A 27,311-nucleotide genomic window follows, 5' to 3' on the forward strand; every position below is an offset into this window, starting at 1 on the left:
TTCCAGTGTTTAATTGTCAACACTTTGAACAGTAAGACAAGTAAATACCAATGTACTTAAAAGATTTTCAAATTTAATTTGAAATAGATTCACCAGCTTACAGTGGACATTCCTTTGTCTTGGAAAACATAATTAGCATTTTAGCTTTTATAAAAGAAGAAAGCATATATTTGTAGATGGTGGAATTATCTGAGTTTGAAGTTCTGGTCTTTTTATTAAAGCCACCAGTTCTTACGATATCACACCATGCTGAGCACTATTTTAGTGTGCAGGGGATTCTAATGAGATGCAGATCTCCTAATCATTTCACACATCCTGGCTGGAAAACTTAATTTTCACATCACAATAAAGTGGTCGATGGGACACCTCACCCCTCACACTAGTCATCCTTTTTGATAGGAGAGCCATCAGTAAATGAGAATTAATTACCCAGTTTAATTAGATGGATTGGTGTAGGAGGGTGTGCAGAGGGAATAGAGAAGTTGTCAGGATGTTCAGAAGCTGATGAATTGCATAGTTTGGCTTTTCTCTTACATTATGGCTCTTAAACCTTCTAAAAGCTAACCAATCAGTTGTATAGTGTTTCATTATTTCATATGTTTTTGTGATCTTAGATGTCCACTCTCTCGCTGTGTGTCCCTTGTATGGCATTGAGCTATTCCTTTCATTGCTCTGCTGCATTAAATTGCAGAATTTAATTTTATGGATTGGTTGCAGTGTAATCATTGAAATGTCATTTGGACTTCTGTGTTTATCTCTGTCATGACCAATCAGCTTCATCTGTCACACACTCTCTTGTTTTTTTTTTTAATATAGCACTTTGTAAAGGAGCTGCTTATCTAAAGGGGTGGGCCTTGCAGCCATCAGTCAACATCTGACTGACAGTTCAATCTCATACGCAGATTCCATTTGCTGGGCTTTACAAGTAACAGCACAGATAACGTGCACGGAATGCCCCTGCACATTTACTTACAAGCCTTTGTCTGTGAAATTCTGTTGTTGTTTGTGTATGTGTATGTTCACGTGAATACATGTGCACACTCCTGTCTTTCTTTAAGCTGCCTCTCAGTCCTTTTTTTCTTTTGCGGGCCAATCCTCTCCTCAATCTCCTGCCCGCCTTGTCTCGTACTGTGTGCTCCAGAGAATGAAAGGTCTGGTTCACTTCCATTGATATTCAGCCCTAAAACATAACTGTAAAACAGCTTTAAGCTCTGCTGGTGTGATGCCTGGCAATCAAAGCAGACATAGGTTCATTCACACTTGAGCAAATAAAATGATACTTTTGTTTGGTTTGGGGGCTCTCCTTCTGGAGTAATTCTCTTCTTGTAGAACATTGCACTTTGGCTTTGGAAAAGTCTCATCCCTGACAGGAAAGGTTGATGGGGTGAGTTCCACTGAGAATAGCCACTCAACCTTTCCTCGTGGCAGAGGGGAAAAATGGGTTTAATCAAGGTCAAATAAAGCACTGATTGTGTTGAATCTGGCCAAGAGGAAGAATTAGTGTGGGCACAGAGACAGTGAAGGAAATGTGATGCACTGAGGTCAGGCGGATGGCTGAGTATGCTGTAGATACACTAAGAGATGGAGTGTGTGGGGAAACCAAGATAACAGCATTCATTCTTGAAATCTTTTTTTTTTTTCTTTCAGCCACACATGTGAAACAGTGAGCTAAAACAGAAAATTCTTAGAATGTTCCAAATACAATGTGCACTGTATATGGACATTTAATGTAAGTAGGTAAAGACTAACATTTTAGTCCCAGAAACAGACATTATCAGTAACTAAGAGCCCCGCATCAGGACCATCAGAAATACATTTGCCACTATCTTTTTCTACTCCTCAATGTATAAAAATGCAGAGAAAAAGAGAGTGGTTTAGAAAGACAGGGCCAGAATAAGATAGAAAGATTGAAAAAGAAGGTAAGTGGGAGGAAAATAAGATGGGCTGGACATATGCAAACAGGGAGGGAGATACTGAAAGCGAAGGAGGCAGCGAGAGCAATTGGATGCATCTTCATGTTGTGATCTGTCAGCGTTGACAGGGATGAGCGCAGCAAACATGCATCTCCCTTGTCCCCTTGGTCAGTTTCCATGGAAACACAATTTCTCACCCTTACACATATACTGTATGTTCATCCTTGTGACACTGTATTCCCAGTAGTCAACATGTGATTCAAATGGACTGCATGAAAAGTTAAGAACTATTAACGTTGTTCACGTGGACTTACATGAGACACGGCATAATCATTTGAACGTCTGTAGCGTCCCAGCATCATAACCTCAGGTAATGAAACCCCAGCTCATAGTCTTCCATGGATCTGAGGTCAGAACCACAATTTATCCAGCTGTCATGCAACAGTACAATTTGGCTGTCATTTTAAGACTCAGCTGTAGATGTAGAGGCCAAGATAACAACGGTAGCTGGAGTAATTTGGAATAATCCTTTCCATGAGTTTATGTTTAAGGAAACCCAATTGTGAGCTTAAGGCCAGCGAGTTCAGCCTGGAGTTGCGTGTGGAGGTGAACGGGAGCCCCTGGTGGTTGAAGCTGAAACAAGAACAGTTTTATCTGTAAAAATATTTCCATGTGTGATCTATAACTGCTTATCCTGTTCAGAGTTGTGGGGAGCTGGAGCCTGGACCATCTAATGGGAACTTCAAGTCTTTGTTTTTGGTCAAATTTTAGATCATTTTACATTTTGACCAGAGCACCTAACCAGATGCTGCTGTTTTGTAAATGACCACATGCACATAATATTGGGAAACAATGCTTTAATGTATACATTTGATCAACTTTAGAGCTAAGCAATTCGATAAATAATTACTTGATTTCTTGATTGGCAGAAAATAAAATTAGTATTTTAATAACCAGTTTCAATAATTTTTTTAAAAACATTTGGGAAACATTTTTTTCTAAAAAGGGATATATTTTGAGTTCCCTGAAGGCAAGATGCCACATAATCACAGCATCCTAGGTTCTTCTATGGCTCAGGAGCTTTAATGCATTTCATGCCCCGTCTTTCCACTTCTTTTCTGAATGCATATACATCTTGATAAAACAAAAGTATTATATTATATATATTAAATTACACAAAACTAACTTTAAATTGTGTCAGTGTCTTTCAAAGCCTCTTGGCCCTAGAGAGTTAGTGATCTATAACATTCATTTGTGTTGTTTCATTAACAAGGTCTTACAGAAGGGCATATATTTTCTCATTTAGTGCTACTTAGTAATGTCCACAAGCTCAATGGAATGTGTTGACATGGTGTTGTCTTGTGTAGCTGAAACTGATTGATTGATACTGACTGGCATCCCACTCAGCGTGCTACAGGATCACTTGGCGAGCCCGTAAACTGTGTAGTGTAATGTTATCTTCTGACTGAGCGAATTGTAGGCCCATCTCCATTGACATGTTGTGAAGTTCACAGTGCCTGTCCGTCTGTACAGTAGCTGCAGTGCTCAGCCTGGTAAACAGTAGATGCAAGACAAGAGAGCTGCAGACAGACAGTATCCATTGGCTTTTAGCTTTATAACACATTAAGTCTTTCCATCAAGGTCTCAGCTTTCATGTGTTTTTCTTCAAATTTTAAGCAGCTAAGAATCTCCAGCTAACTCTTGTCATTCAGTTGATATAAGAAGCTGGTCATCTGTTATCGCTAGAGGAAGCATGTCAGTGGCTCTAAATAGGTCTTTCCAAAACCAAGAGTGCTGTGACATCAATTATAGTGATGGATGACTGAGGGAAAATGGTTAAAACACATGTACACACACAGCATCAAGCCTGTCAATCTTGTGGCCTTTTGCACCATAAGTGCAAATTCCCTGTCATGTGAATTTTATCTTCCCTTTCCGATCCTGTTTGATTAGTGAATAAAGTAAAAAAAGTTTCGTTTGTGCTGACTGGCTGTGAATTTGGTCATTGACCTTCACTATTCATATTATCAAGATTACCTCCAGCCCTCACATGCTAACAAACACTTCCCTGTGAGCTTGCCAAATGAGCTTGTCATGTCCACAGTTGACCGTGAGAGTTCTGAAAAAATTGTTTAATCTTTAACTTGCAGGATGGGGCTTTGAGGGGGTATGAGTCCAAGTGAGCATATTTGTTCAAATGAATTTTCCAAGTGTGCTTTGTTTGCATGACCATGCAGTTTGTGTGTGCCATATACATGCACATGCTGTAGAATATGTGAATGTATTCACAGGAATATGGTTTTGTGGTGGTTTCGAGAGGAAGGGTCGTACATACAGTATGTGTATTTTCTGTCACTGAAATGTGTGCACAGTGGGGAAGGATTGATTTATGCCTCCTCCACTGTGTGTAAATGTCCTTCAGTTGAATGTTACAGAAGTGAGTGTGTGTGTTTGGGTGTGTGAGTCTGTGTGAGAGAATTTTGGTTCTTACACTGTTCAAAACTAGTTCAGCTAACACATGTACCAGCAATATTTGTGAAACGTTTTACAAATGTCTACTTCCTGTTAAGCCCAGTAGCTTTTCTAGGTGACCCTAACTGAAGTTTTAATGTAGTGTTGCATTAATATGGGATCTGTGGATTTCTTGGTATTTTCCTTTGTTGCAGTTCAGTTTGATGGGGTGGACAAGTCTCGAATGTCGCCAACAAAGGACGGAAAAACTCGTCCACTGCAGCGAGTCTCCAGTGGCTGTCTGGTCAATACCAAAATGACTTCATTAGACCACTGCAGCTCCTCTGTTGGGGAACGTATTGACCCAACCATGCCCCTGGAAAGCCAGTTGTGAGTTGATTCTTGGAGTTTAGCTAAAATAATTTTAAATACACTATTCTGTTCATTTAATGTTCCTTTGCAGGTTTGACTCTTGTCATGTCTTATCTATGCCTTATTTTCTGCATTTTCCATTCTCCCCCATTTTTATTATAATATTTACTGTAGTTGGTACCATGGAGCGATCAGCAGAACAGATGCTGAGTCTCTGCTCAGGCTGTGTAAGGAGGCCAGCTACCTTGTGAGAAACAGCGAGACCAGCAAGAATGACTACTCCCTCTCCCTTAAGTAAGAACAGCATATTCTTCTCCTTTATAACAAATCTCATATGGAATTAAGAAATGCTAATAACTGCTAAGTGAAAAAAATAAAGTCAATAAGAAAATATTTGTTAGTTTAGTATATTTTGTCTACAGAAGACAGAAGCTAGTGTCACAGCAGCTGCACGTGCTTACTGCTAGAACACACGTAGTCTAGCTTTCTAATATCGTGCTTGTCAAGGTCCTTGTATACCTGTGCCCCAGTAGTCTGCTGAATCTGCCTTTTCACTATGCTAATTTTCCCCTTTCAGACCTCTGTCTAAAAGGTGTCCCCCTCCTACATCCTGCCCGTACTTTGTCCTCCACCTCATCCTGGTAGCCTCTCTCGATCTGTAAGCTTCTTGATTTGCTGATGTGCCCACAACTCAGTTAATGATGCCCTTCCTTAGTGACCCCTGATCCCTGCCTCATACACCACAGGGGAACCAAAGGAGCCACTCTGATTGGTTTAGGCTAACACATGGTGGAGGTTACTTCATCTTAAGGTGTGCTCATAAAACATTGCTTTGACAGGAATGTGTGGCTGTACTGGGTTTGATTTAGTTATGTTTACAACCAGCTACCAGTGCAGCAGCTTTGAAAAAATAATGAAAATATGTTCCTGTCTGAAAACGTGTCAAATCAACTGTGAAATTTGAATTTGCTTGAGCTATCAGAAAATCTGTTCACATTTACTTTATATGAAGTCTTTTTTACATCACAAGGTATGATCAACTATTTGACATTTAGGACAATCTTCACCACTCTGTGATGACCTTAACTGTAAGAGAGACATGATGGGCCTTTGTTATTACAGCAAAGCTTATCTAGCTAGAGGCTTTATATGATGGCAGGTAAATGTAATACTGTTTCTCATGCCGTCTCCGTGACTGATCATCCGCCATGTCATGCTTGTGTGACTGCTTCTGTTTCTGCTTTATTTAAATTACAAAAAAAGTTTGACGTCCTCACTGCTGGGGTGCTGTCTCTCTACTAGTTTTAACTGCCAACAAACTAACGAATCTAAATGTCTGCCTGAAGGGTTTAGTACTAAACAACACAAAGGCCACGCAATGTAAAAATGACATTTAAGCAGGGTAAACTAAATATGCTACATTATTAAATCAAGTCTAAGCAAGTGGGACAATGGATGTACGCTGTTTTATTGCATTGCACAGATGCAACATTAAGGGCACACAAAATTTTGAGAGTGTGAGGTTATGGAGAAACATAAAAGGTATATAAAAATAAAAAATGACATACATTTTTTAGGAGTACCAAAAAATCTGAGAGAAAGCCAGCCACTTTATAGCTATACATTTCTCTATGGTAGCAGTTTCAAAAGCATCATTGTAAAGAACAAAAAGAATCTCTCATGGTTCAGACCCACAGAAACACAGCAGGATTATAATCTACACATAATTACTGCTATTGTAAACAATCTGTATTTCAGTGATAAATAATAAACTGTGATTTAAACATGTAATGCTCATGCAAGAAAAATTGAATTGGCCTAGACCCTATATATTTAATATGTATAATATCTAATGAGCAGCAACTTCATTCTTGAGCATGAACCAATAATCATATTTTTTGTAAAATGGTCAATGGTCTGCACTTATATAGCACTTTTCTACCTATTGGCACTCAAAGCGCTTTCACTGCTTCTTATTCACCCATTCACACTCACAATCACACACACTCATATATGAAGCAAATAGGTTCTTTCTAATTAATAAAAGAGTGATCAACTCATTCCAATGAATTTAGAAACATACTACAGTCAGGGAAGTAATTGTTAATCTTTACTGTGTTCAAAGGTGCTACTTTATGTTGCATTTGGTAAATGGTCTGCACTTATATAGTGTTTTTCTACCTATTGGCACTCAAAGTGCTTTACACTGCTTCTTACACACTCATACACCGATGGGGGAGCTGCTATGCAGCTGGCCAACGCTCATCAAGAGCAACTAAGTTGGGGTTCAGTGTCTTGCTCAAGGACACTTTGACATGTGACTGGAGGAGGTGGGGCTATTGAACTAACAACTGTGAGATTGGTGGACAACTGCTCCACCTTCCTGCACCACAGTCACCCACAAAACTTTTGCAATTCACCTCTCTATTTCATCAAAGAGGCGATGGACTGAAGAGGTTATACCTGTTTACAATAAAATGACAATCATTGCTTTCAATGTATGAACAGAAGACCAGCACTGTTAATGCTCTGAAAGTTATGTAGTGGAATATTTTTAACAGATTAAACTCAATGAGTTAATAAGAGGAGCAAAGAATTTCATCTTATGTATCAAAGTTTTATTTAATTTAGCTTGTGTTTAAATGTTTTAACATCATTCTTTAGTAATGACCTCACTAATTCACACTAATTCACATCCCACGGCTGTCCAGCCTATGCTCAGTAATGAGCTGCACTACTAGAGCAAATGATAGGGGAGTACGGCAAAGTGTCTGACTAATGGGTGACTCTGTTGTAAGTGAAAGGACGCCTTACTATTACTGTTCCATCTTTTTGCCACATGCTTGCCTCTCTGACCTAAAGGCCAAGTTTGGATACAACTAAACACAAGTTGTGAGATGACTTCTGTAGCAACCGTAATAGCTGTTTGTCACAAAGAGGTAGAAAAATAGGGAAAAAACAAGAGAAGATTGTTACTGTTAGTGCAACAGGGCAGTGTATTACTGTGTGTTACTCAGTGGGAGCACCAGCATAGCTGGCCTGGTCTTGTAGCCAGAAGAGGAACTCTTCCCTTCGTCTTTCAGGTATTGCCTGCAAGCCTGGACTAAATGTTTTTGAGGCCCTACGCAAAATGGGACCCAGAGCTACCCTCCTGGGTCCAAGCAGAGTAGTATGCAAAAACCTCCTGCAGGCTCTGTTTTCTTCTTTTACTCTATGCCTGGCCCTGAGCTAGCTTTAATGAGGGCAGAAGTTAAATCTGTAAAGAAAAGAGCCTCAAAGGAGACTAATAAAAATAAGCTCTTTATTTTTCTTGTATTGATACAATATGTCATTGTTTATATATGTATTAAAAAACTACTCAAAGGTAGTGGCAGTGAGCTGGCAGGAAAAGCACTTAAGAAAATGGGAAGAACATTTGCATATAAAATGTTCTGCTTCTGTATTTGTTGTCACATTTGAGTGAGTCAGCTTCTAGGTGTCAGAGAACCTTTTATCTTGTGCCCCTGGCATCAGTTAGATCAAGCCTAGAAAGTGATCTGCAGGGTGATTCGAGGGACTGACAGGTGCCACCACAGGGCAGTCAGAGGTGACTCTGAGTTCAGCCTACTACACAAGCCTATCTCCCCTTCCACAACTGAAAATAAGTGGAAACCCAAGGTGAAGATCCTCCATGTCTGAGGTTGCTGAAAAATGCATAAGGCCATGAGGTGGCACATATGTGTATTGCATTATTGAAAAAGACAGGCGTCACTGAGACCCCTAGCCTCCAGAGTACTCTGGCCCGACGGAAAGCATTTTCTGTCTGCCCTCACAACTTCTTTTTTTTCTCCACTTTTTTTCTTTCACCTGCCCCTCACCTCTCTCTTCTTTCTCTCTATAGAGAAAAACCCTTTTAGGGGGTTGAATCATATTAAACCATTCACAAGTCTCTCAGAGCACCGGCCTCCTGTCTCTTATCTCATGAGAAGGCTCAGCACAACATGTTTTTCCGGTCTGCACAGAAAAATAGTTGGTGAAAGAAGATAATTTTCTCAACAGAATTAGTTTAAAGGCAGAGCAAAGACAAGTGGAAAATAAATAGCCATTTGAGAAAACTACCAAAACTAAATTTTAACTCTTCTACCAAAGACACATCGTACTTTTATGGTCTCCTTTTTTGATAATGGATAGACGTAAATCATCAGATTTCCTTTAAGTTGTGCAGATAAGGTAAATGTATTCCTTTAACACTAACACTTGAACGTCTTACTTTTTGCAGGTTATTTATACAATGAGCTAGAAAAAAAAAAGCAAATATTTGTCAGTGTTCTTGCTTAGTCCATCAATTCGATTGAAACTACAGTAGAGGACAGATATTGTTTTTTTTTTAAACCTCTTAGCCTGCTTCACACAACAATATGTTTATATTACCAATTCTGTTTTACAGAATAGAAGGAATTATCGTGACTCATTAAATTTGTGCTCATGTGAAATAATGGACACAAAGAATATATAATGCCCAATAACATTTTAAAAGGTCATTGCTCCTGCCAGGGATCATCATTTTGGCAGATGACTTTTCCTTTTTTTCTGGTGCCATAGGTTTATAACACTGAGAGCATCATTCATGTAGCAAACCAATATGTTGAAGGGGAGATAAGCCTGCTCTGAATAGTACAGGGTTCAAATGAAAGTCATAGCCCTCAATAAACAGGACAGCAGACCTCCCCAGTGAGATTAATCCTGATTAGACAATAGAAGCCCCCAAAACACATTGAAATGATGATAACACTACAAAGGCCTGTCTTCTTGAAAATAGCCCCATATTTATTTTATTAGCAGCCTTGCTGTATTGCTCTTTTGTCCTGGTTTCTGTGTCTGTAGGACTGTAACATGATGAGCAGCCCTAAACGCTGACTGTAAAATCAGTTGGGAATCTAAAAATGATGCTATTGATGTGTTTGCCTTTTTAAGTGTGGTTCTGTGTAACCTAACACCTGTCTCTGAGCACTCTGCATGACTATATATCACATGCACTTTGCTTCCTAATTGCTGGGAAGATATTTTTTTTTAATGTGCACTCCTGGTAGCATTTGCAGAATTCTGCAATTGTAGAGACCTCTGGCTAGGGATTTTTCTGTTGCTCTCCTCAAATCATGATGAACTTTTTAATGACATGCTCCGATGTGGAGGCCAGAAGAACGGTAATGGAGAAGGAAGATAGTTGTGTTTACTTTTGCCTTCAGCTATTAAACTCAGCTCGCCTGTAAAATAAAAAAAATATGTTATCGTTGAAAGATTTGAAATATTTTGCATCCTCAGCTGTATACAGTTCACGGGATTCCACTGCTTCATGGATTACTCCATATCTCTATAATAATGCTAATAATAAAATTCATCATTATGCTATTCTTAAAAAAAAAGATTTGTCTCGTCTATTGAATAAAGCATAATCTTGCAGAAAACGATCACCATTTATCAGTTTACATAATTGTTGGTGGTTGTCCCTAAATTGAACCCTGTGCATTCTTTGCTTTCTTTCTCACCCAAGTTTTATCTCGGTGCCAGTTTATGTCTGTGCATGAGGGATCGAACTCATCCGCAGGCTTTACACATGTAATTATGAGATAAGTAAAAAAATGGACCTTCCTCACATTTAAGATGCCTAAAGCACAATTCTTGCTCCTGTTCATTACAGATAATGGGCACAAATCTGTGCATGCATTTACAGTGGAATTACACTATATCCAGTGACATCGAAAACGTGTTTGTGTTTCATTAATCCGGAGTAAAAACAGATAGTACATGGAAAATTAGTTTAGGTTGTACATCTTATCATCACGCTTGACTATCCTATTTGCTTATCAAAATCCTGCTTTTGCTGACAGAATAAATAATGTCTCCCCTAATTAACACCTTTTGCACACACGTTTGGCAGAATGCAAAGTGTGGACAATAAGGCATTGCCCCATAAGTCGATGGGTCCACAGCTATGATGCTTACCTACTGTGGGGCGTTTGGATGAACAAAATGGTTAGTGAGAAAATGAAATGCTTGTTGTTTTTCTCTCCGTTCATTCTTCTAGTGCATTTGAAAGATTGTGTTACTGTCCTCAGTGTTGCCAGTTATTGGCACTTCAACAACAGGGGTTACATTTCAGATTTGTGGGGAAAATAATAGCATATATAATAGAGTAGGTGGGGGTTATGTTAGCCAGAAAAGAATCAGAGCACATTATGTTGATGACATGCCATAATGGCCACTTCCAGCAACTAAGTGCACAGTATATGTGTCTGCTGCAGTCATAACTTGCTACAAACATTAGCTTCTGATTAAAGAAGCTATTATGCTAATGTGTTTTGTAAAAGGCAAATGAGAAAAAAACATTATATTTACAGTAGGATTTTAGGACCGTTACTTTTGCATCAGATCCTCACTAAACCTTAGTTCTGCATAACTTGACAGCTCAATCAAAGTCATTTTCTATTTTAAGGATTAAGATTACTGGCAAGGTGTAAAATCTATCGATCAAAGGCTCCTAGAAACACACGGGGAGCTTTTAATTTGCTATGCATTTATTGCTGTAGCTTAAGTGATTTATCCTGCAAGTTCATTAGCCTCATCCTGATGCTCTGCATGTGAAACCCAGCACCCTAAGCAGCCTGGCTTTTAGTCTCTTCCCTAGACAGCTCCAAAGGTATCACAGGTAATCCAGCTTTCAGAACATTGTCACATATTGTAGGAAGCAACAACTGTGAAGGTAAAAGAGAAAAGGGCTGTCAGCAGAGTGGTGATGGGTAGAGTTTGCAATACTTTTCTTCTAAATTTCTATATAACTTTTTTAGTCTCTTATGTGGCTCCAACTATGCCAACTATGCCATGCCACTGGTTTCACACCTGTACTGTAAATTTCTTTTCTCTTTGTTCTTCATCTTCATGTTTCTAAATCTCACATGTGCATGTTTCCCACATCATGATTCCTCTTTCTTCTAATCACACCTCTTTGTATATCAGCAGAACCTGTGGCCTATTTGACTATTACGTATTTTATTTTTCTATATTCTTGTAGTAGTATTTACAGTGTTAACAGCTTATAATATGGAATATATATATAAAATATGGAAAACAAGTGTGTTTGTGTGTGTGTGTTTGTTTGTTTTTCCCATTGAAGAAAGAACACAGTACAAATGCTGTACGTTGTTATGAGTCTAAATTGGTCTAGATGTTCTTTGTAGATCATGTCAAAGACCATTTTGTACAGAAATCCCTGCACACCAGGAATGAAAGAAAACTATCTTAGGAAATGTCTCTTTATTACAGTATTTAAAAAAAGCAGAGGTGCAGTGTAGCAGGGTTTGTTATCTCTACTAAAATGAATATGGGATATTAAGGATTAATTTTGTATTTTGTTTTTTCATTGTGTTATATTGTTTGAAAGAACAATTAGCATTTGTTACATGTTTGTAATGTTTTGTGATTGCTGCAAGAGCATTTTGCTGTGTCATGTTGGCCAGTCATCTTGTGATTTGCGCTGTTTGTTAATTGTTTTTAAAATTTCACTTCAGAGTCGACCAAACAAAAAGAGAAAAACTGTAATAATGTTTACATGTGGATCTAACAAGTTGTTTTCTGTTCCTGTTCGTTATCTTCCTCAGGAGCAGCCAGGGCTTCATGCACATGAAGCTGTCACGGACAAAGGAGAACAAGTACATTCTGGGCCAGAACAGCTGCCCTTTTGACAGCGTGCCTGAGATCATCCATTTCTACTCCAGCCGCAAGCTGCCCATCAAGGGTGCCGAACACATGTCCCTGCTCTACCCTGTAGCCATTAGGACACTTTAGTGCTCTGGGTCACCTGTAGGTGTCAGGCCCTGCTGTACTCACTGGGCCACCTGTGGCTCCACACTTCCTGTCCCTCCAGACAGAGCCTTGTAGGCTCATGGGAAGATGAATCCTCTCAAACTGCTGATCCTGTTTCACCTCACTGGCCAACTGATTCCAGACCTTTTTTGAAGGCCTACTGCATACAATCTCATATAACAGACTCAATATTGAAAACATCTTAATTATTTTATTTATGAAAGACACCCACTGCATTACACCACAGACTGATGAGCTGATGTCCCTTACCACTTAACACATTTATAAAAAAGACAGGTACAGCAGACTGGGATGCAACTTCTATTATAAAATATTTTTTTCCAGTGCACATCATGACATCTGTGTAAGAGCAAGCTGGTCAGATTTTCTCATTTGGTTAGACTCTATTGATGCTGTAATTGTTTGTAAGGGGACCTAAAGATTGTGAGAGCTTTGTAAGGGAAGCGACATTTATGAGGCATGTTAAGGGTTATTGTCCACATGGGCCCCATACAGTGGCCAGAATATTGAATAAACTTGCCCTGTATGAATGGTGTGTCCCCAGCTACATGGAAACAACAGGCCTGTTAGCTGTGCGGACTGATCTCTCTATCTTGTCATAGTGCATGCTGTCTGCGATCCATCACTGAGTGGGTGTATCACACCAAAGACAGTTTAAGTACCATAGCAGGGAGACGGACAGGAAAGCATGATGGATGGTCGAGCCACGTGATACGACAAAACTAGCTTAGGCAAGACCAGAGCCTGTCCAAAGGGACCATATTACCCCCACTACCAATGCTTAGAATGGCTTTGCATCAGGAGAATGAAATATGCCTGCATTGTCTACCTCAGAAAATCAATTTCATTCCCCCATCTACAGATCAATAGGTACAATGGGATTGCAGACATTGATCTGCCCTCCCTTCAGCATTCCCAGTTTCCCTAAAATTCAATCATTGGTTTTAGGAAGATGTTTTTTTGAATAGAATTAATCCAAGATTTTTTTAAGAAAACATTTTCAATGAAAAAAAGATTTTCCAGATCAGCAATTGTATGTATAGTCACTAATATGATACTGTGTGATGTCAGTAACAGATGTGTGGTTAATGCCTTATAATGCATGGGTCAGATCAGTCCGCTAGGTCAGCTGATTTCCAGTTCTGCTTTTAATGATTGTTCTGTGACTGTAATTTATTCTGGGTAATTATTACTGATATGTTCCTCCTTTGTGATCGCCCCTCGGCCCCCTCGCCCTCATTGTTCTGTGCCGATGTGATCATGTTTTTTGAGACTACTCCTGCCTCCTTTTACTGTGGTGCTTTGCATTTTTGTTGTTTCTAGTTCTGCTAGATGCACGCTTGCTTCAGTGGCCTGACTCAGGGACACGGGTCACGGTGTCTCCTGACCAACAGGATTGTCAAGCATCACATGAGAGACGATCGGATATTTCCCCTTGGCCTAGACGGATCACAGCTCAGTGTGTTTGAACCTGATAACCACCTACCTTCACCCTGTCATGCTTCCACTTAAAATCTCTCATTTAGCCTTTACTGCTAGATGTGCATACATGTGCGAATCTGAGTATGGATGAAGGTTTTTGTGAGAATGAGAATGTGTGCACAGAGTTTCTGAGTTTGAATGTGTGTTTAACCCAGTTGGTACAAACTGCTGATGGTTATTGCTTGAACCTTTTTAGCTGTCACTTCTGTTTAGCTCCCCTGATCTCAAAAGACTAAGAGTCAGCCTGTGACTCACTAATTGGCTTTTCTTCCGAGTTTGATTTTAGCAAATCATATGAATGATATGTCTATCTTGTAGCCTGCTGTTTGTAGTTTATCGTAACAGAGGCAATAGTATTTAAGCCCACAGCATATAATATTGCTGACCTATCACAGCAAAGATGTGCTGGTTTGCCAACAGTGTGAAGACCACAGAGTGAGTCTAGTGTGATAGCCTAATCAGTTTGTCTCTTTGCAGATAACCTTTGTTAGTTTTTTGAGTTGCATAAGTCCTTTAGTTGGTGGTTTGCTTAGCAAATTCAAGTCAGAATGAAAATTTAAGTGGTTTGGTAGAAGCTGAAAATGACTAATTCTAGGAATTTAGTTAGCATGTCTGCTCTATATGTACGAAGTCAAAGTCATTTTGGCTGTAACTGTATCTATGCTGAGTGCTATGCAAATTAAAACTGCAGTTACCGAAGAGAAAAGGATTGGTGTGTGGGCCTCCTCCAGCTGTTTTTAACAAATGTGATGGTACAAGATGTCCACAGGGAAGAATTGCAATCAGCAGAAAGACCTGATTTGTAAGAGCAGTTTGCAGAAAGTGGGATGTATGTAGACGTTTATTTTGTCAGTGCAGTGGGTGAGCACACAGATGGAGGCGTCTCTTTCTTTAGCTTTATAAGGAAATGGTGTGTTGTTGAAGTGGACCTATGTATTTCTTTATGAGAAGATAGCCTAAGAAGAAATACAGAATTAAAATAAACTGAATGTGTGATGAATTGTTTTTGTTGGGATCGTTACCTGTTTAAACAGTACAGGCTCTTATTTAGTTACTGCTGCTCAAGTATTTCTCTACTTTTGGAAAGAGCCAGTGTATGATGGCCACACTGCCTAGAGAGAGGCCTTAGCTTTGTAGAAAGGGATGTCGGGAGAGACAGAGGGGGAAAATAAGAGAAACAAAGGAGATGGTGTTCTGACGGGGTTAGGGATTTACTGCAATCAGCAGACACACTCTTCACATTCATCTGTTTCTACAATGAGAACCTGAAAAAGCCCTTCTCCTCCCCCAGAAGTGTCTTAAAGTATGTGTGTACATACAAATGTGCATGCATGAAACAGTGTTTGTGAGGGCCTGAATGTGTGTGTGTGCGTGCGTGCGTGCGTGTGCGTGGTACTGGTGTAAGCAACCATCAGCCATTGACTTGCCCTGTGTGTATCTTGCGTATAACTTTACTTTGGTAAAGTGGCATGAATGAGTTTCCTTTGTGTACATTTTTGTGCCGAGTATGTATGCACTACTATAACATATCTCTGTACAGTCCCTCGTGGCCAAATGTATATACTGAATGTATTGTATGGGGGCATAAAGCCATCATGGTTCAAAGTAAATAAAATTGGGTTTATGAGTCAATGTGTGATTCGATGTTTTGATTGCAGTTTTTCTGTTGTTTCACACAGACCCACCACAATAGGGAAAACATATAATTATTAGTAGGAGAAAAGCTTCTTCCTGTGTCGTCACCATTGCCGGTTACCATGGTGAGGCCATTCGATAAATAGTGAAGAGCGACTATTGTTTGAGTCAAGGACAGGATGCTCCAGCTATTATCAAGCCAGTGCTCCAGCACTTGTTCTCTATTGATCCACTTTGTCACACAGTCCTTAATATTTTTATTTTCATTCTGCTCTTTATCTTCATGATGTTTCTAAATCTTGCATGTTTGTTTTCCACATAACATTTCCTCCTCTGGATAATAGCACCTTTTTGAGAACTAAGTAGTGTACAGCAACATATTTTGTCTCTCTCTAATGAAAGGAGTGTAAATCATACAGTATCTGATTTTTAGCACCTGAAGAAACTGTGCACAGACTTAGGAGGAAATTTGTTAGCCAGTCAAAAGCAGGGAGGACAGCAGTGCTGATTTTCAATGACATTGAAATCCACTCATACTAAACTAAGAATTTTTGACATTTCCAAGAAAAACCGTGCTCATTGGTGCTGCTTCTACACAGTAAATGCCTTGGAACAAAAATCCACATATTTTAGGTATTTATTATTTTTTTAAAATGCATTTCTGAATAGTTAGTTTGCCTCCAGACATTTTTTTCTCTTGTTCAGATGACATGCTGATTAGTGACAAATATCTTCTCTTGGTTATGCTACGGATGATTTTGATTTATTTAACTGGAAATGTACTGAACGAATACCATATGTTCCTGTTCCAGTCTAGACTTTTATCCTTTTCTAATATTATAATAACTTATACAAATCCATTTTCAGTCAGTATAGATGCCCATTTAAAAGCTGTATAAAAACCACAGGATTTAAACCACACTTCTTCACTGTGGATACTTTTCAGGAAGACCAATACAATACTTACAAGCTCTAAGACCCCGTGGGGTGTTTGCGTGTAAATGAAATTGCTCAGAGTCAAGCACTCAGAACTGTTGATGGCAATTTTGAACAGCAGAAATCCCTAATCCCTTACCCTAAAATCACATTTAGAACTGTTGCCTTTAGACAACAAAAGAGTTTTTATGGAGGAGCCATTCAGGAATAGTGGAGGCAGGGGGTTGGACGGAAACACGGAACATTCTCAGCCACTGGAGTCCTTTGATAGTAGCCAGAATGTGTAATGCACACACCTCAAGCATGGACTGTAGCTGACAGCCAGACAGTGATGACTTTGTCTAACTCTGACAGTGAGCTGTTGACAGCTACAGGCTTGTTACTCTTGTGGCAAATGTTTTATATATTTATCATATTTTTACATGACCATGCATGAAACTGAACTTGCACACTTTTATGTGTATTTGGGCTCCACAAGTCCTTTTATTTTCTAATTTTTCTTATCTCATCTGATTCAATCAATACCCCAACTCAAAAGTGAAAGTGGGAAGTTGCTATTTTAAGTTTCCATTCGAATCCTACCCCAACCCTTGTGATTTTTGCCTGATCTTTGCCTGTGCCTCCGCTGCAGCTCTGTTCTACTCCAGAGAAGCTCCATCAAGGTTTAAAAGCACCTGGGATGAAATGCATCAAATAAGCTTTTGTGGACAAAGAGTGCTGGAAAAGAAGGGGAAGAATAAAAGCATGGCTTGAAAGCAATGAATGGGCCACAAGGGGATAAAATGGCCTTGTGTCCATCAGAAGCTCATTTTATATTCCGCTCAGTCACGCCTGGCATAAAGCAATCTCAGGTAACAGACCTTATGTTAATAACACGTGAGGTGCCTCCATTCAGGAAGACAAAAGCAGATGGAGGGCATTATACCAACCCTGTTCTTTCTTCCTGCTCTGGCACGTCACAGGATTTCGGCTGGAGAGAATAGTGTTGACATTGTCCTGCTCGTCTGTGAAGGCTTGATTAGAGGAGCTTTTAAACCATTTTGAAAGGTCTGCCACTGATGTTTTCTATTGGCTTTTCATATCATTGCCAGCAATGACATGGTGCTGAACCTTGCTCATTACCTGAACCCCAGGTCACCGTGGGAGTAATTGAGCAGATTTGTGCCAGTTTCAAAGCTTCGGGCTTGATCCATTAGTGAACGACTTAGTAGCTGTTTAAGCCATTTCCTGTTCATGCTCAGAAGTGGGTTTCTGCGGATATGCATCCATCTACATGTGAGTGAGGTAAGTTTGGGGGGGAAAAAAATGAAAGGGCAAACACACAACCCGTAACAACTCCTGACTCTTCACAGCTATTCTAAACCCCTCTGACCAAGTGCAGTGTAGCCACCCTGTGATTACTGTGGCAAAGCCCAGTGAAGAGGGACTATATCGATCTCCAAAAAAAGAAGTACTGTAGGTGGGAACTGACAGAAGAAGAGAAATAAAATAAAAAAACAGCTTGTCTTGCATAATTTCTGATCCCTCTGTTCTCTTCAAAGTTGGTGGTTCAATTTTGAGGTGTGATCCTGCCCCATTAAAAATAAAATAAAGAAATAAATATTTGTATTTTTGTGTCTCTCTCTGATTCTAAAGGGAATCTAGTGTTTCAACATCACCCTTAATGCCTATAATTTCTTGGAATAAATGCATAGTACTGATATTGTAGAACAGCTAAATTTTCTGTGTTTAGACGGAGAGGTGACGAAACCTTGTGTGTAAAGTGTAGTGTAACTTCAGTTCTCCTTTGACATTAAAGATTTAATATCAAACAGGGTCCTGTGAGAATATGCCATATCCAATACTACTCTGAAGTGTGTTTATGTTGACAACCGTGGGACCTAAAATGAAATAGTGTAAAACATTTTCTATAATACATGCGAAACAGCATTTTGCACACAATGAAGTGTCTTCATGAGAAATTTACACAGATATTTTTACAAAATCATGAAAGCTACGTTTAGTGATAGCAGTCTATAAACTAAAAGAATAAATAGACCTGCTAGATATACTACAATGTACTGTATACATTTTGCAACAAATACTCTGATGAATCCAGCAAAGCGCAAAGAAGTCAGGATTCTATCTGTAATTAAAGCCAAACTATTCCACAGAGTTTTCTGTTCGGTTAAAATTTCCACTATTTTATGATCCATCTCCTGTTAATTTGCTGGAAAGGCAATGAAAATTTTATTCACCATTGTTTTGTTAAAGCTATGACACTGTTTCCTTCAGAGCAGTGGAAATTTTTATTTTTAAAGTACCCTTGAAGGCAGTTGGAGGTGGAAATTGCCCGCAGGTGTGCATGCATATAAAATGTTAATAGGGACAGACGGACACAAAGCGCTGTTTGGGTGCTGTGCTCATGAAAGGGCAATCCTCTGATTGAGCTGTCACATTCACAGATGCAGTAATAAAACTAAGCAGGGCAATTACTGTAGATGGAGAATGGTAGATAGTGGAGGGGGGTGCGCAATATGTCCTCCCCCAAAATACCCTAATGGGAGACAACAAGACAAAGCAAATGTAGCCGCATGTAATAAGGCTGGTAGGGGGGAAAGATGGGGGCTCAGCTAATGGTAACAATGCTCCGCCGAACACAAAAAAATCTCAAAGGATGTTAACAAATCGCCTTATCTGTGCACAGTCCCTTTTTATGTTGCTGGCAGATAATACTTATTGAAAAATGAGAGCACGATACTGCCAATAAAACAAGCATTTCTCAAACAGTTTTCAACTGAGGGCAGAACGAGCGTTCTGAACACATTCAAATTTAGGAAAAGGAAAAAGAGCCGTCTGTAACTGAGAACAACACTGTGCTAATTTTTCACGTCTGGTTAAAAAAAACTCCTGCATTGCCATCTAGTGTACAAACAGGGGAGTTACATGTAGGCAGATCTATGCTTGAGCACTGTTTGAGGCAAGCCAATTTAAAAAAGACTGCATGCGCATTTACAAAAGGAAACAAGAAACATTGTACGTGTAAAACGTGTAATTATATCCCATTTTAACAGATGAATGAATATTTGCCAAGACCAACGCAATACATTCAAAAGCCAGAGTCACCCATTAACTAAGACAAAGACAGTCTCAGAAGTTAATGAGCTAAGCATGATTCAATTTATTACAAATGTTTTCACATCGATAAGAAAAAACCGTCACAGGCTTTCTGAAGCTCAGTTGATACGACAATGTCTAAATATTTAAAGATAAATAGAGTAATTCTAATAAATTGTACATACTGTAGGTCTTACTACTGACTTCTCGCTTCTGGGCAGCAGGGTCATAAGCTCTAAGCTGCACCCTCCTCTATAAAAGAATGAGTCTGTGGGGTACAGGCTCAGAGTCCTGGGCCTCCAGCAAATATGAGCTCAAGGGCAGCTTGAATGTCGCCATCTGTGGCCTGTAGCGCCCTCAGCATCAGTTCCTCATCCTGGATCCCCATGTCCCTGAGCTGCTGCATCTGGGACTGCCAGCGGCCCTGGCCGAACAGAAACACATTCAAAGGATCATCTCTAATCCAAAGACCATCTTCTCTAAACAACTAGGCAGCTGCAGTCCACACCCTCCATGACACAAATCATTAGCCATTAGGAATAAACAGGCCAGTTGCCATTTCAAAGATTTGACATTTCCTCCATGAAAGGAATATTTGGGAGTGAGTCCACCAGTTCAGTCTCACCTGCAGAGCGGACATGTTGGTGGCTTGCAGAGCTTGTTGTAGAGCCTGGCTGAAGAGATCGTTACTGACAGGGGTCCCTGCTGGCATGGGGGCTACACCACTGGAGGGGTCCACCTGCATTAATGGCAGAATCACAGCTAAGACGTTTAAGGTTTTAAAAATGTATAAACATCTTCAACCTAATTCTACATCTGTTTAGTAGTGTAAAAAACTTTTTTTTTTTTTTTTAAATGTGAATCAATCTCACCTGGCTTCCTGTAGTGGGAGTGACTGCACTGCTGTCTGGGGTGCTAGCGAGGGCCAAAGCTGTTGCCAACTCGCTCTGCGTTATTGGTCGAGGACCTGTCGCACCACTGTGGCTCAGTGAAACAGGTCGCATTCCTGCTGAAGTACCCGCCCTGTTGGAGGGACCTGCTGGGCTTCCCTGTGATGTATTTTAGAAACAGATTCAAACCATTAATTGATATTATTAGACTTCCTGTTTGTCATCACTGGTGTTGAGAATTAAGCAGATTTACTCACGGACTGAAAATCTTCGTCATCATCAGACATGCCCTCAAACATGAAGCCTCCTGCCAGAAAACAACAATAGGCATAATTTATTTATGTATTCTGAAAACAGAACCACAAGGGGTTGACTGTGAGACATAGATAAAAACACAATTTTAACAATGACCTAGGCCAATCATTTTACATCAGTGCACGTCTGACAACAACTTTCATATGTAAAGAGCAGTTATGTGCTGTATCACAACTTTAAGGGATTGTTTCTGTCATTTTCTAAATTAAAACCCACGGTGAATCATCTCTACTCGTGTTTGATTAGTTTTCACTCTCGATTATCTTGTTCATCTGTCCAATAGACCTTTATGGGTTTAAAAAAAGTATAAGGAAATGCTGATCGATGATGGGTGAAGGTAACCCGGGCTGCAGGCCAACAACTAACCAAAGATAGTTAGAAAATTCACTGTTGGTTTTAGCCTCTGCATGGTTACTGTCGACAATAAGATTCAGTTAGAAAATGTACTTGTGTATTACGCATTTTACTATATCTTTTCTTTGAACCTCCTTTCTTGCTTACCTGGCATATCACTGTAAGAGCTGGCAGAGACATTGCGAGAAGAGCTGGCGCTGGACTGAGTGGGCATACTGCCTGCCACCGAATGCAGGACCAGAATGATTGCATTGACAAGGGCGGGGTGTGAACTGATTAATCTGTGAGACAGGCAGAAGTGTGGACATCACTTTAATTGACCTTTCACTTGAGTGCATGCACTCAGTTCCTATGTGTCGTATTGGAGCCAATAACAAGCTGCACTCACACATCCAGCATGTTAGGGTCTGTGAACTGCACAAACAGATCTTTGTCCTGAATCACCCCTTGAACAGATTAAATGACAAACAATGCTACTTGAATAACTGTAGTATAGTGAGATGACATCATGGTGTGGTGGTAGAGCTGAACAGGTCTTACCTAGGGCCACAGGGTCTGACCTTAGCCCTGGTGTAGCTACAATGATCTGATCCAAGGACTCTTTATTTGTTAGCATTTTATACACCTGAAAGTGGGAAAAAAAACAGCTGTAAGAGCCATTTATAAATGTAGCAGCGCAATAAGGAATGACACTATAGCCAGAAATCATTTAAATAATTAAATAATTCAGCATCTAAACAATAGCTTTATGCATGTAATAAATCTCTGGTATATTGCCTTTGTAGATTCTACCATGATATTTTAGTATTATTGCTTCACCATTCACTAGATAAAGCAGTTCCACAACAGGAAGGAGCTACACTGTAGAGGCGACAGTCTGCCGTTAGTTGTCTGATTGAAACATTACTGAGTGTAGCGATTTTAACAGTTTATCAGCTTACTCTCTGCTCCTGGAGTATCTCCAACAACCATGAACAAACATCCACACAGCAATTTCCCAACTCTTTACCGTTAAAGCTAAGACGCTAGCGGGGTTTGGTAGGGCTATGCCACGCTGAGGTGCCACACCGTGATAGCTATTGAGGATTATCTTTGATCAACTCTTTGCTCCATGTGGTCCTGTTCCCACAGACATGCTGCTCGAGTGATCGAATTAAAGAGCTGTGAACAAACTGCCGGATAACGCGAGGGATGGGAAAGGAAACAATTACTCAACGCAAATAACTCTCCAGGTCATGGATGTATAAACGGAAACACCCGTGTGTATTCCTGCATTCTGCTATGAAGGACACCCTGATTGACTGTTTCAGGCTCGAGAAAGCGTGTGACGGAATGCTGAGCCACTACCTTAAACAGTGTCCAAAAGTGTGGGCATAGAGAAAGCAGTGTGTGGAGGACAATCACTGACTGAAACTAAAAATTTCAAGTACAAACGGCAATAAAATTATTAAATTAATAAATAAATGAATGCCTAAATTGACAAAATGAAACATAATTTACACTCATGGGTGCTTTCATGGGACACTATGTTTCAGGTAGTGCATGTTTTTCACTTATGTTTGCCTTGTGGCATCTTCTACTCACCGAGTCTCTGTAGGCAGAGTTGAGAGAGTGAAGAGCAGCATGAAAAACCCTGAACTCTCGGGCTGCGGTCGCTCTGTTGACGGGCTCTACAGAATAACAAACAGGCAAACGCATGTCCAGGTTCAGACATTTAGTTTGACACAAAATGAAACGCCTAAAGGACACAGACTGACCTGGACTGCTCTCTGGCTCTGGCCACGATTTTTTCAGGATGTGTAAAGTGGATCCTGGTTGAATCCCGCAGGCATCCAGTGTCAGATCATCCTTAAGTTTCCGCCCACAGTGGACCAGCTCTGGTAAAAAACATTGAACCATTTTATGGGATGAATACCAATAAGACATACCAACACACAATAGTTAATCAATGACATTATCAAACAGAACAGAGTAGAGGAATTGCCTTGGCAATGTTGCGCGCACACACACACACACACACACACACACACACACACACACACACACAATCATGTTTCATTCACAGCTAATTCATTATGTACAAATACTGCAACAGACCAATTAATTCAGGATCTGGGATGGAGTCTGGGATCTGAGCTGCAACAAGTTGTTTTAAAGTTGCGACTCTGTATCCTCCAGGTGGAACATCCCCTGGCATCATCTCTGGGAAGTGGAAGATGGATTTGGGCTGATCCACCACTTTCAAAGAAAGGTGCCAGTCTGAAGAAGCCATTTCTACCTTAAAACACAAACAGACCCACGCCTTCACATGCGACACGGGAAATAATTTCATCCAGTTACAGCACTGGTGTGAGCTTTGACTGAAACTACGCTTCTTTCTTTGATCATTGTCACGTATAAAATACGTTGATTCCGTTTGATTAAAAGCACGCTGCAATTCACGTTCGGTTGGCTTTTTTGCGTTGGATAAAGAAGCATTGCGATTTAATTTGCTAATTTAAACGTGAGTTGTTGTATAACGTGGCTGGTTACAAACAATCTCCTGATAACATTTTAAAAAAAATATCACATTGAGACGCGACGAGAACTGTACACTTAAAAAAAATTTAATGCATACTCACCCTTTTATTGATACTCAATCCACTTCCTGGTCTTAATCACGTGGTCTGGTGTTACATTCACCACCACCCGTAGAACATAGGAGATTTTACCACTTGTCCGCAACTCTAATAATTCATATTTTCCCAAGTCAACTTTCTCTCTGCAGACAAACAAAAAAAAAACTTAAGCAAACCAAACTCATTGCCAAGCATAAACAATATTATACATATATCAAATCGGTTTTAAGAACACAATGTCTGTTTTTATGTCGGGTAGCACATACCACAACGTTCGCAATTTTTGTTCCTGCTGTGTATCTCGGATTTCCTGACGATGTGTCTTTGGCAACCGATGTTTCAGACACAACTTTCATGTTCTGCAAGTTATCTACAACGATCTCCATTCTATATAATAGTTTACCTGCTGCTTATGAAGGGCCACCGTGTATCAATAATGTAAAGTAAAAAGTAAATAAATAAATGAAATAAATCACATGTAACAACCTGGCCAACATCGACCAGAGAAATACATTTCTCATACAGTAAATTGTAGATGATATGAAAAGATATTGGAAATCTGTGTGTTCACCAAATGGTTAAGTGGGGGGGTCGTGACTCCCCCCCCCCCCCCCCCCCCTCACTGTGACATCACTGCTGGACAAAGCAGCGAGGAGTGGTGTCTGTGAGGAGAAGTGGCCCAAATCAATGGAGTGAGCCCACAGACAAAAAAGAAAAGACTTTTATCCGCACTGAAAACAGCAGCTCTCGTTCTGTTGTCTCGTGAGAGGAATGAACCAAGGTGGAAAATAACATCGCCTGTACTGGACGGAGAAGAGAGTCCCCTCCGCAGCTGGACGGTTGGTGGTTTTCAAGTTTGGTCCCCGTAACATGGTAAGTGTGGAGAACCTGAGCTCACAGAAACGCCTTCACATACAGGCTGATGGAAAAAAAAATAAAGTATGAAGAGCCGTTATTTACCAAGAGCCAAGAGCAACAGCTGGCCAGTAAGACAAGCCGTGAAGTCAGGGCTCGGTATCAAAGTTGGCTCTGTTCAGCGACTCTGTGCCCACACCCGAGATTTTCTTTCTTCTCTTTCCTTCTAGTTTAAAAGACCGAGGCCTGCTGAGCTGTACACAACTGTAGTCTGAGGTTTTCAGAGATGATGGCCAGTAACGTTTATGAATGAAATGGACTGCGCCCCTGTTTGACAAAAAGTGAACACTGCATCGCTGCATTTAATTAGGGGAGGGGGGACTTCCATAACTCATAATGGTGTGTGTGTGTGTGTGTGTGTGTCATGTAGTGGCAGATAACACATTTTATAGAGAAAATTAAAACGTGCTCACTAGTATACATATAAAGCAGTCCCAGTGTTACTTTGTTGATTACTTACAAAAGCAAAATGATCTTCTTTTTTCTTTTCAAGACCCCCCTTCCCTCCAGAAAAGGGGATCAGCACAACTTTGAGGTGTCAGTACATGATTTCTAGGTTAGAAAAGTTAGAAAAATATATTTCTGCTACGCTAATTATGACTAGTTTCCCCCATGAGATCATTGGGACTGTTTCTTCCCATTCAGTAAACCAAAAAACCCACTCTTTGGTTAAAGTGGTCACAGCTAGAAGACATCAACTTGTGAGAAGCCCAAAGTTTTAAAGGGGTCAGAGGCAAACAGCTTGGAACTAATTTCAGTGTGTGCATTGCCCGTCCTTCTGCTGCCCTGTCACATGACAGTGCAGCTGTCCTGCTGGCAGGTACAGCTTCCTGTGGGATTTAGGACAATTTAGCACTTCCTGTTCTGATAATTTAGGAACTGTAGGAAATGGTCATTGATACGGCAACCAGAGATAATTATGTTATTTGACGTTTTATATTAGGAAATGATGGAGTAGCTCTCATTTACATTTTTACATTTTTACATTTTCATTTAGTCATTTAGCAGACGCTTTTATCCAAAGCGACTTACAAGTGAGGTACAAGGCAAGCAAGGATCTAAGTCAAGGAGAAAACATGAAAGCAAAGTCCTAGCTCTCAAACTTCATACTGCTCCCGTACACCTTTCTCGTCTTAAGAAGACACCTCAGCTTTACAGATGTCACAGCCTCACCTGCTAATTATCTCAGATAAAAATATACAGTCTGCTTCTTTCTCTGGACTAATATGCACATGGCTGAAAGCGAGTGATGCGTGGCTTAGTGTGAACTGTAAATTAGAGTTTCTGACATTTTAATGAAAGTTGCCAAGTAAAACTTTGATAACTCTTTATCCATAAAGCTTTCATGAAGTTTATGGAGCCCTCTCAGTTTGACGCACTAATGTACAATTTGTCTAAGTTGTGCAGTAATTGACAAGCAGGCTCATTTCCCCACATGACGGGAGGCTACTCATCCCTTAAAGGGCTTGGTTGATTTTAACCACTGCTTCCATATGGATTGGAAAGGCTCATTTTCATCCACATGGTGCAAGTTCCCCTTTGTGTCATTCAGGTTAGAAATGTTCCTATTGTCAAGGGTTGAATAGTCCCTAATGGTTTAAGGTGCTTGGCAATGCTTCCAGGCATATGACAATGAGACATTTAAGCTCAGAGTGAGAGTGGGATTCATTATATTAACAGTGTTTAAGAATGGACTCGTCATCCAGGACAGGAGTGGACTCGAGCAGTAGTGTCAGTCAAAAGACAAACTGCTGTCACAGATTTCTTGAAAGAATAATTAAACGGTACAATGGCCACAGCACAATTGTAAATCTTAATGTTCAGTGATCGCTCAAGAATCATTTTTCTTTCCTTTGACCTCAGCAAGAAGTTTAATAATCCTTAGCGCGGTGTCAGAATGAAATACGCTGGTGATTATGGCTCAAAAGCTGACGACCAATCACTGAAGGAAATTTGGGATATTCACACTGTCAGTCTTTTAGTGACCTTTTCTTCGTTTTAATAGTCCTCACTTTTAAGAGCACCATTATTAATTAATTCCATGAACAGCACTGAAATCTGAATTAGGAGCAGTAGTGCAGCCGTGTATAATGAAGCTTTTTAAAAATACAACTTTCTCCAATTAAAGTTTATTGTATCATCATTAAATTCTGCAGGTTGTGTGTGGCAAGCATGTTTTGATCTCTGACACTGAAGTGAGTCGTTAAAGCTGAATCGTAAAATGAAAGACAGAAAAAAAACATGCCTGTGCTGGCCGGTTTGTCGGTAAAGTATTTTAGTGATTCAGAGAAGAAAAAAAAAACCTTTGATAGCTTCCTGGTGTCTGGACAACACAGACAGAGTCAGGCTGCGGTTTGGTGTGTTGGCATAGTACGGCTCATGCTATCCTTAGGGAAACTTACAGATATAATGAGAGGATGGCTGTGATATGTGTCTCGTCTTCTGTGAGTATTTATTTCCATTTTAGATTCTCT

At 40.0% G+C, this 27,311-nt stretch overlaps 3 protein-coding genes across 15 annotated transcripts in view; 2 read left to right on the forward strand and 1 right to left on the reverse strand.

The window, feature by feature from the left end:
* The window catches only part of LOC137113660 (SH2 domain-containing adapter protein F-like), a 94,287-nt gene extending 78,577 nt beyond the window's left edge, over positions 1-15,710 (forward strand). For 6 of the 7 annotated variants that reach the window (XM_067495287.1, XM_067495288.1, XM_067495290.1 and 3 more), the window contains 3 exons: positions 4,580-4,754; positions 4,911-5,030; positions 12,371-15,710. In XM_067495287.1, the coding sequence (XP_067351388.1) occupies positions 4,580-4,754; positions 4,911-5,030; positions 12,371-12,557 (482 nt within the window). In that variant the 3' untranslated portion in view covers positions 12,558-15,710. The other variant, XM_067495291.1, reaches the window with a different exon arrangement.
* A 4,075-nt stretch (positions 15,711-19,785) lies between these two features.
* On the reverse strand, positions 19,786-24,445 carry LOC137113736 (ubiquitin-like protein 7). Of its 3 annotated transcripts, none has more exons than XM_067495296.1 (12): positions 24,189-24,445; positions 23,926-24,065; positions 23,402-23,606; positions 23,062-23,181; positions 22,889-22,974; positions 21,845-21,929; positions 21,693-21,750; positions 21,452-21,585; positions 20,893-20,942; positions 20,618-20,794; positions 20,371-20,484; positions 19,786-20,169 (listed from the first exon to the last, which is right to left on the reverse strand). In XM_067495296.1, the coding sequence occupies exons 3-12, from the start codon at positions 23,574-23,576 to the stop codon at positions 20,029-20,031; spliced, it is 1,140 nt and encodes a 379-aa protein (XP_067351397.1). In that variant the 5' UTR covers positions 23,577-23,606; positions 23,926-24,065; positions 24,189-24,445; the 3' UTR covers positions 19,786-20,028. The 3 variants fall into 3 exon arrangements, with proteins under 3 accessions (XP_067351397.1, XP_067351396.1, XP_067351395.1); XM_067495295.1 differs by having other exon boundaries at positions 23,402-23,582; positions 24,189-24,444; XM_067495294.1 differs by lacking the exons at positions 23,926-24,065; positions 24,189-24,445 and having other exon boundaries at positions 23,402-23,901.
* Positions 24,446-24,552: 107 nt separating this feature from the next.
* The window catches only part of cd276 (CD276 molecule), a 61,687-nt gene continuing 58,928 nt past the window's right edge, over positions 24,553-27,311 (forward strand). For all 5 annotated transcript variants that reach the window (XR_010912908.1, XR_010912914.1, XM_067495297.1 and 2 more), the window contains exon 1: positions 24,553-24,795. The gene's annotated coding sequence lies outside the window, so the exon portion shown is untranslated. The remainder of the gene's footprint in view (positions 24,796-27,311) is intronic.

Source organism: Channa argus, chromosome 2, assembly GCF_033026475.1.
Source record: "Channa argus isolate prfri chromosome 2, Channa argus male v1.0, whole genome shotgun sequence".
NCBI lineage: Eukaryota > Metazoa > Chordata > Actinopteri > Anabantiformes > Channidae > Channa > Channa argus.

Excerpts from the sequence above, each read along its gene's own strand:
- LOC137113736 (XM_067495294.1), bottom strand. The coding sequence starts at position 23,636 with ATGAAATTATTTCCCGTGTCGCATGTGAAGGCGTGGGTCTGTTTGTGT. Across the intron at positions 22,975-23,061 it reads AGAGCCAGAGAGCAGTCCAG|AGCCCGTCAACAGAGCGACC; the intron begins GTCAGTCTGTGT and ends GTTATTCTGTAG. Across the intron at positions 20,943-21,451 it reads CTCTTACAGTGATATGCCAG|GAGGCTTCATGTTTGAGGGC; the intron begins GTAAGCAAGAAA and ends GTTTTCTGGCAG.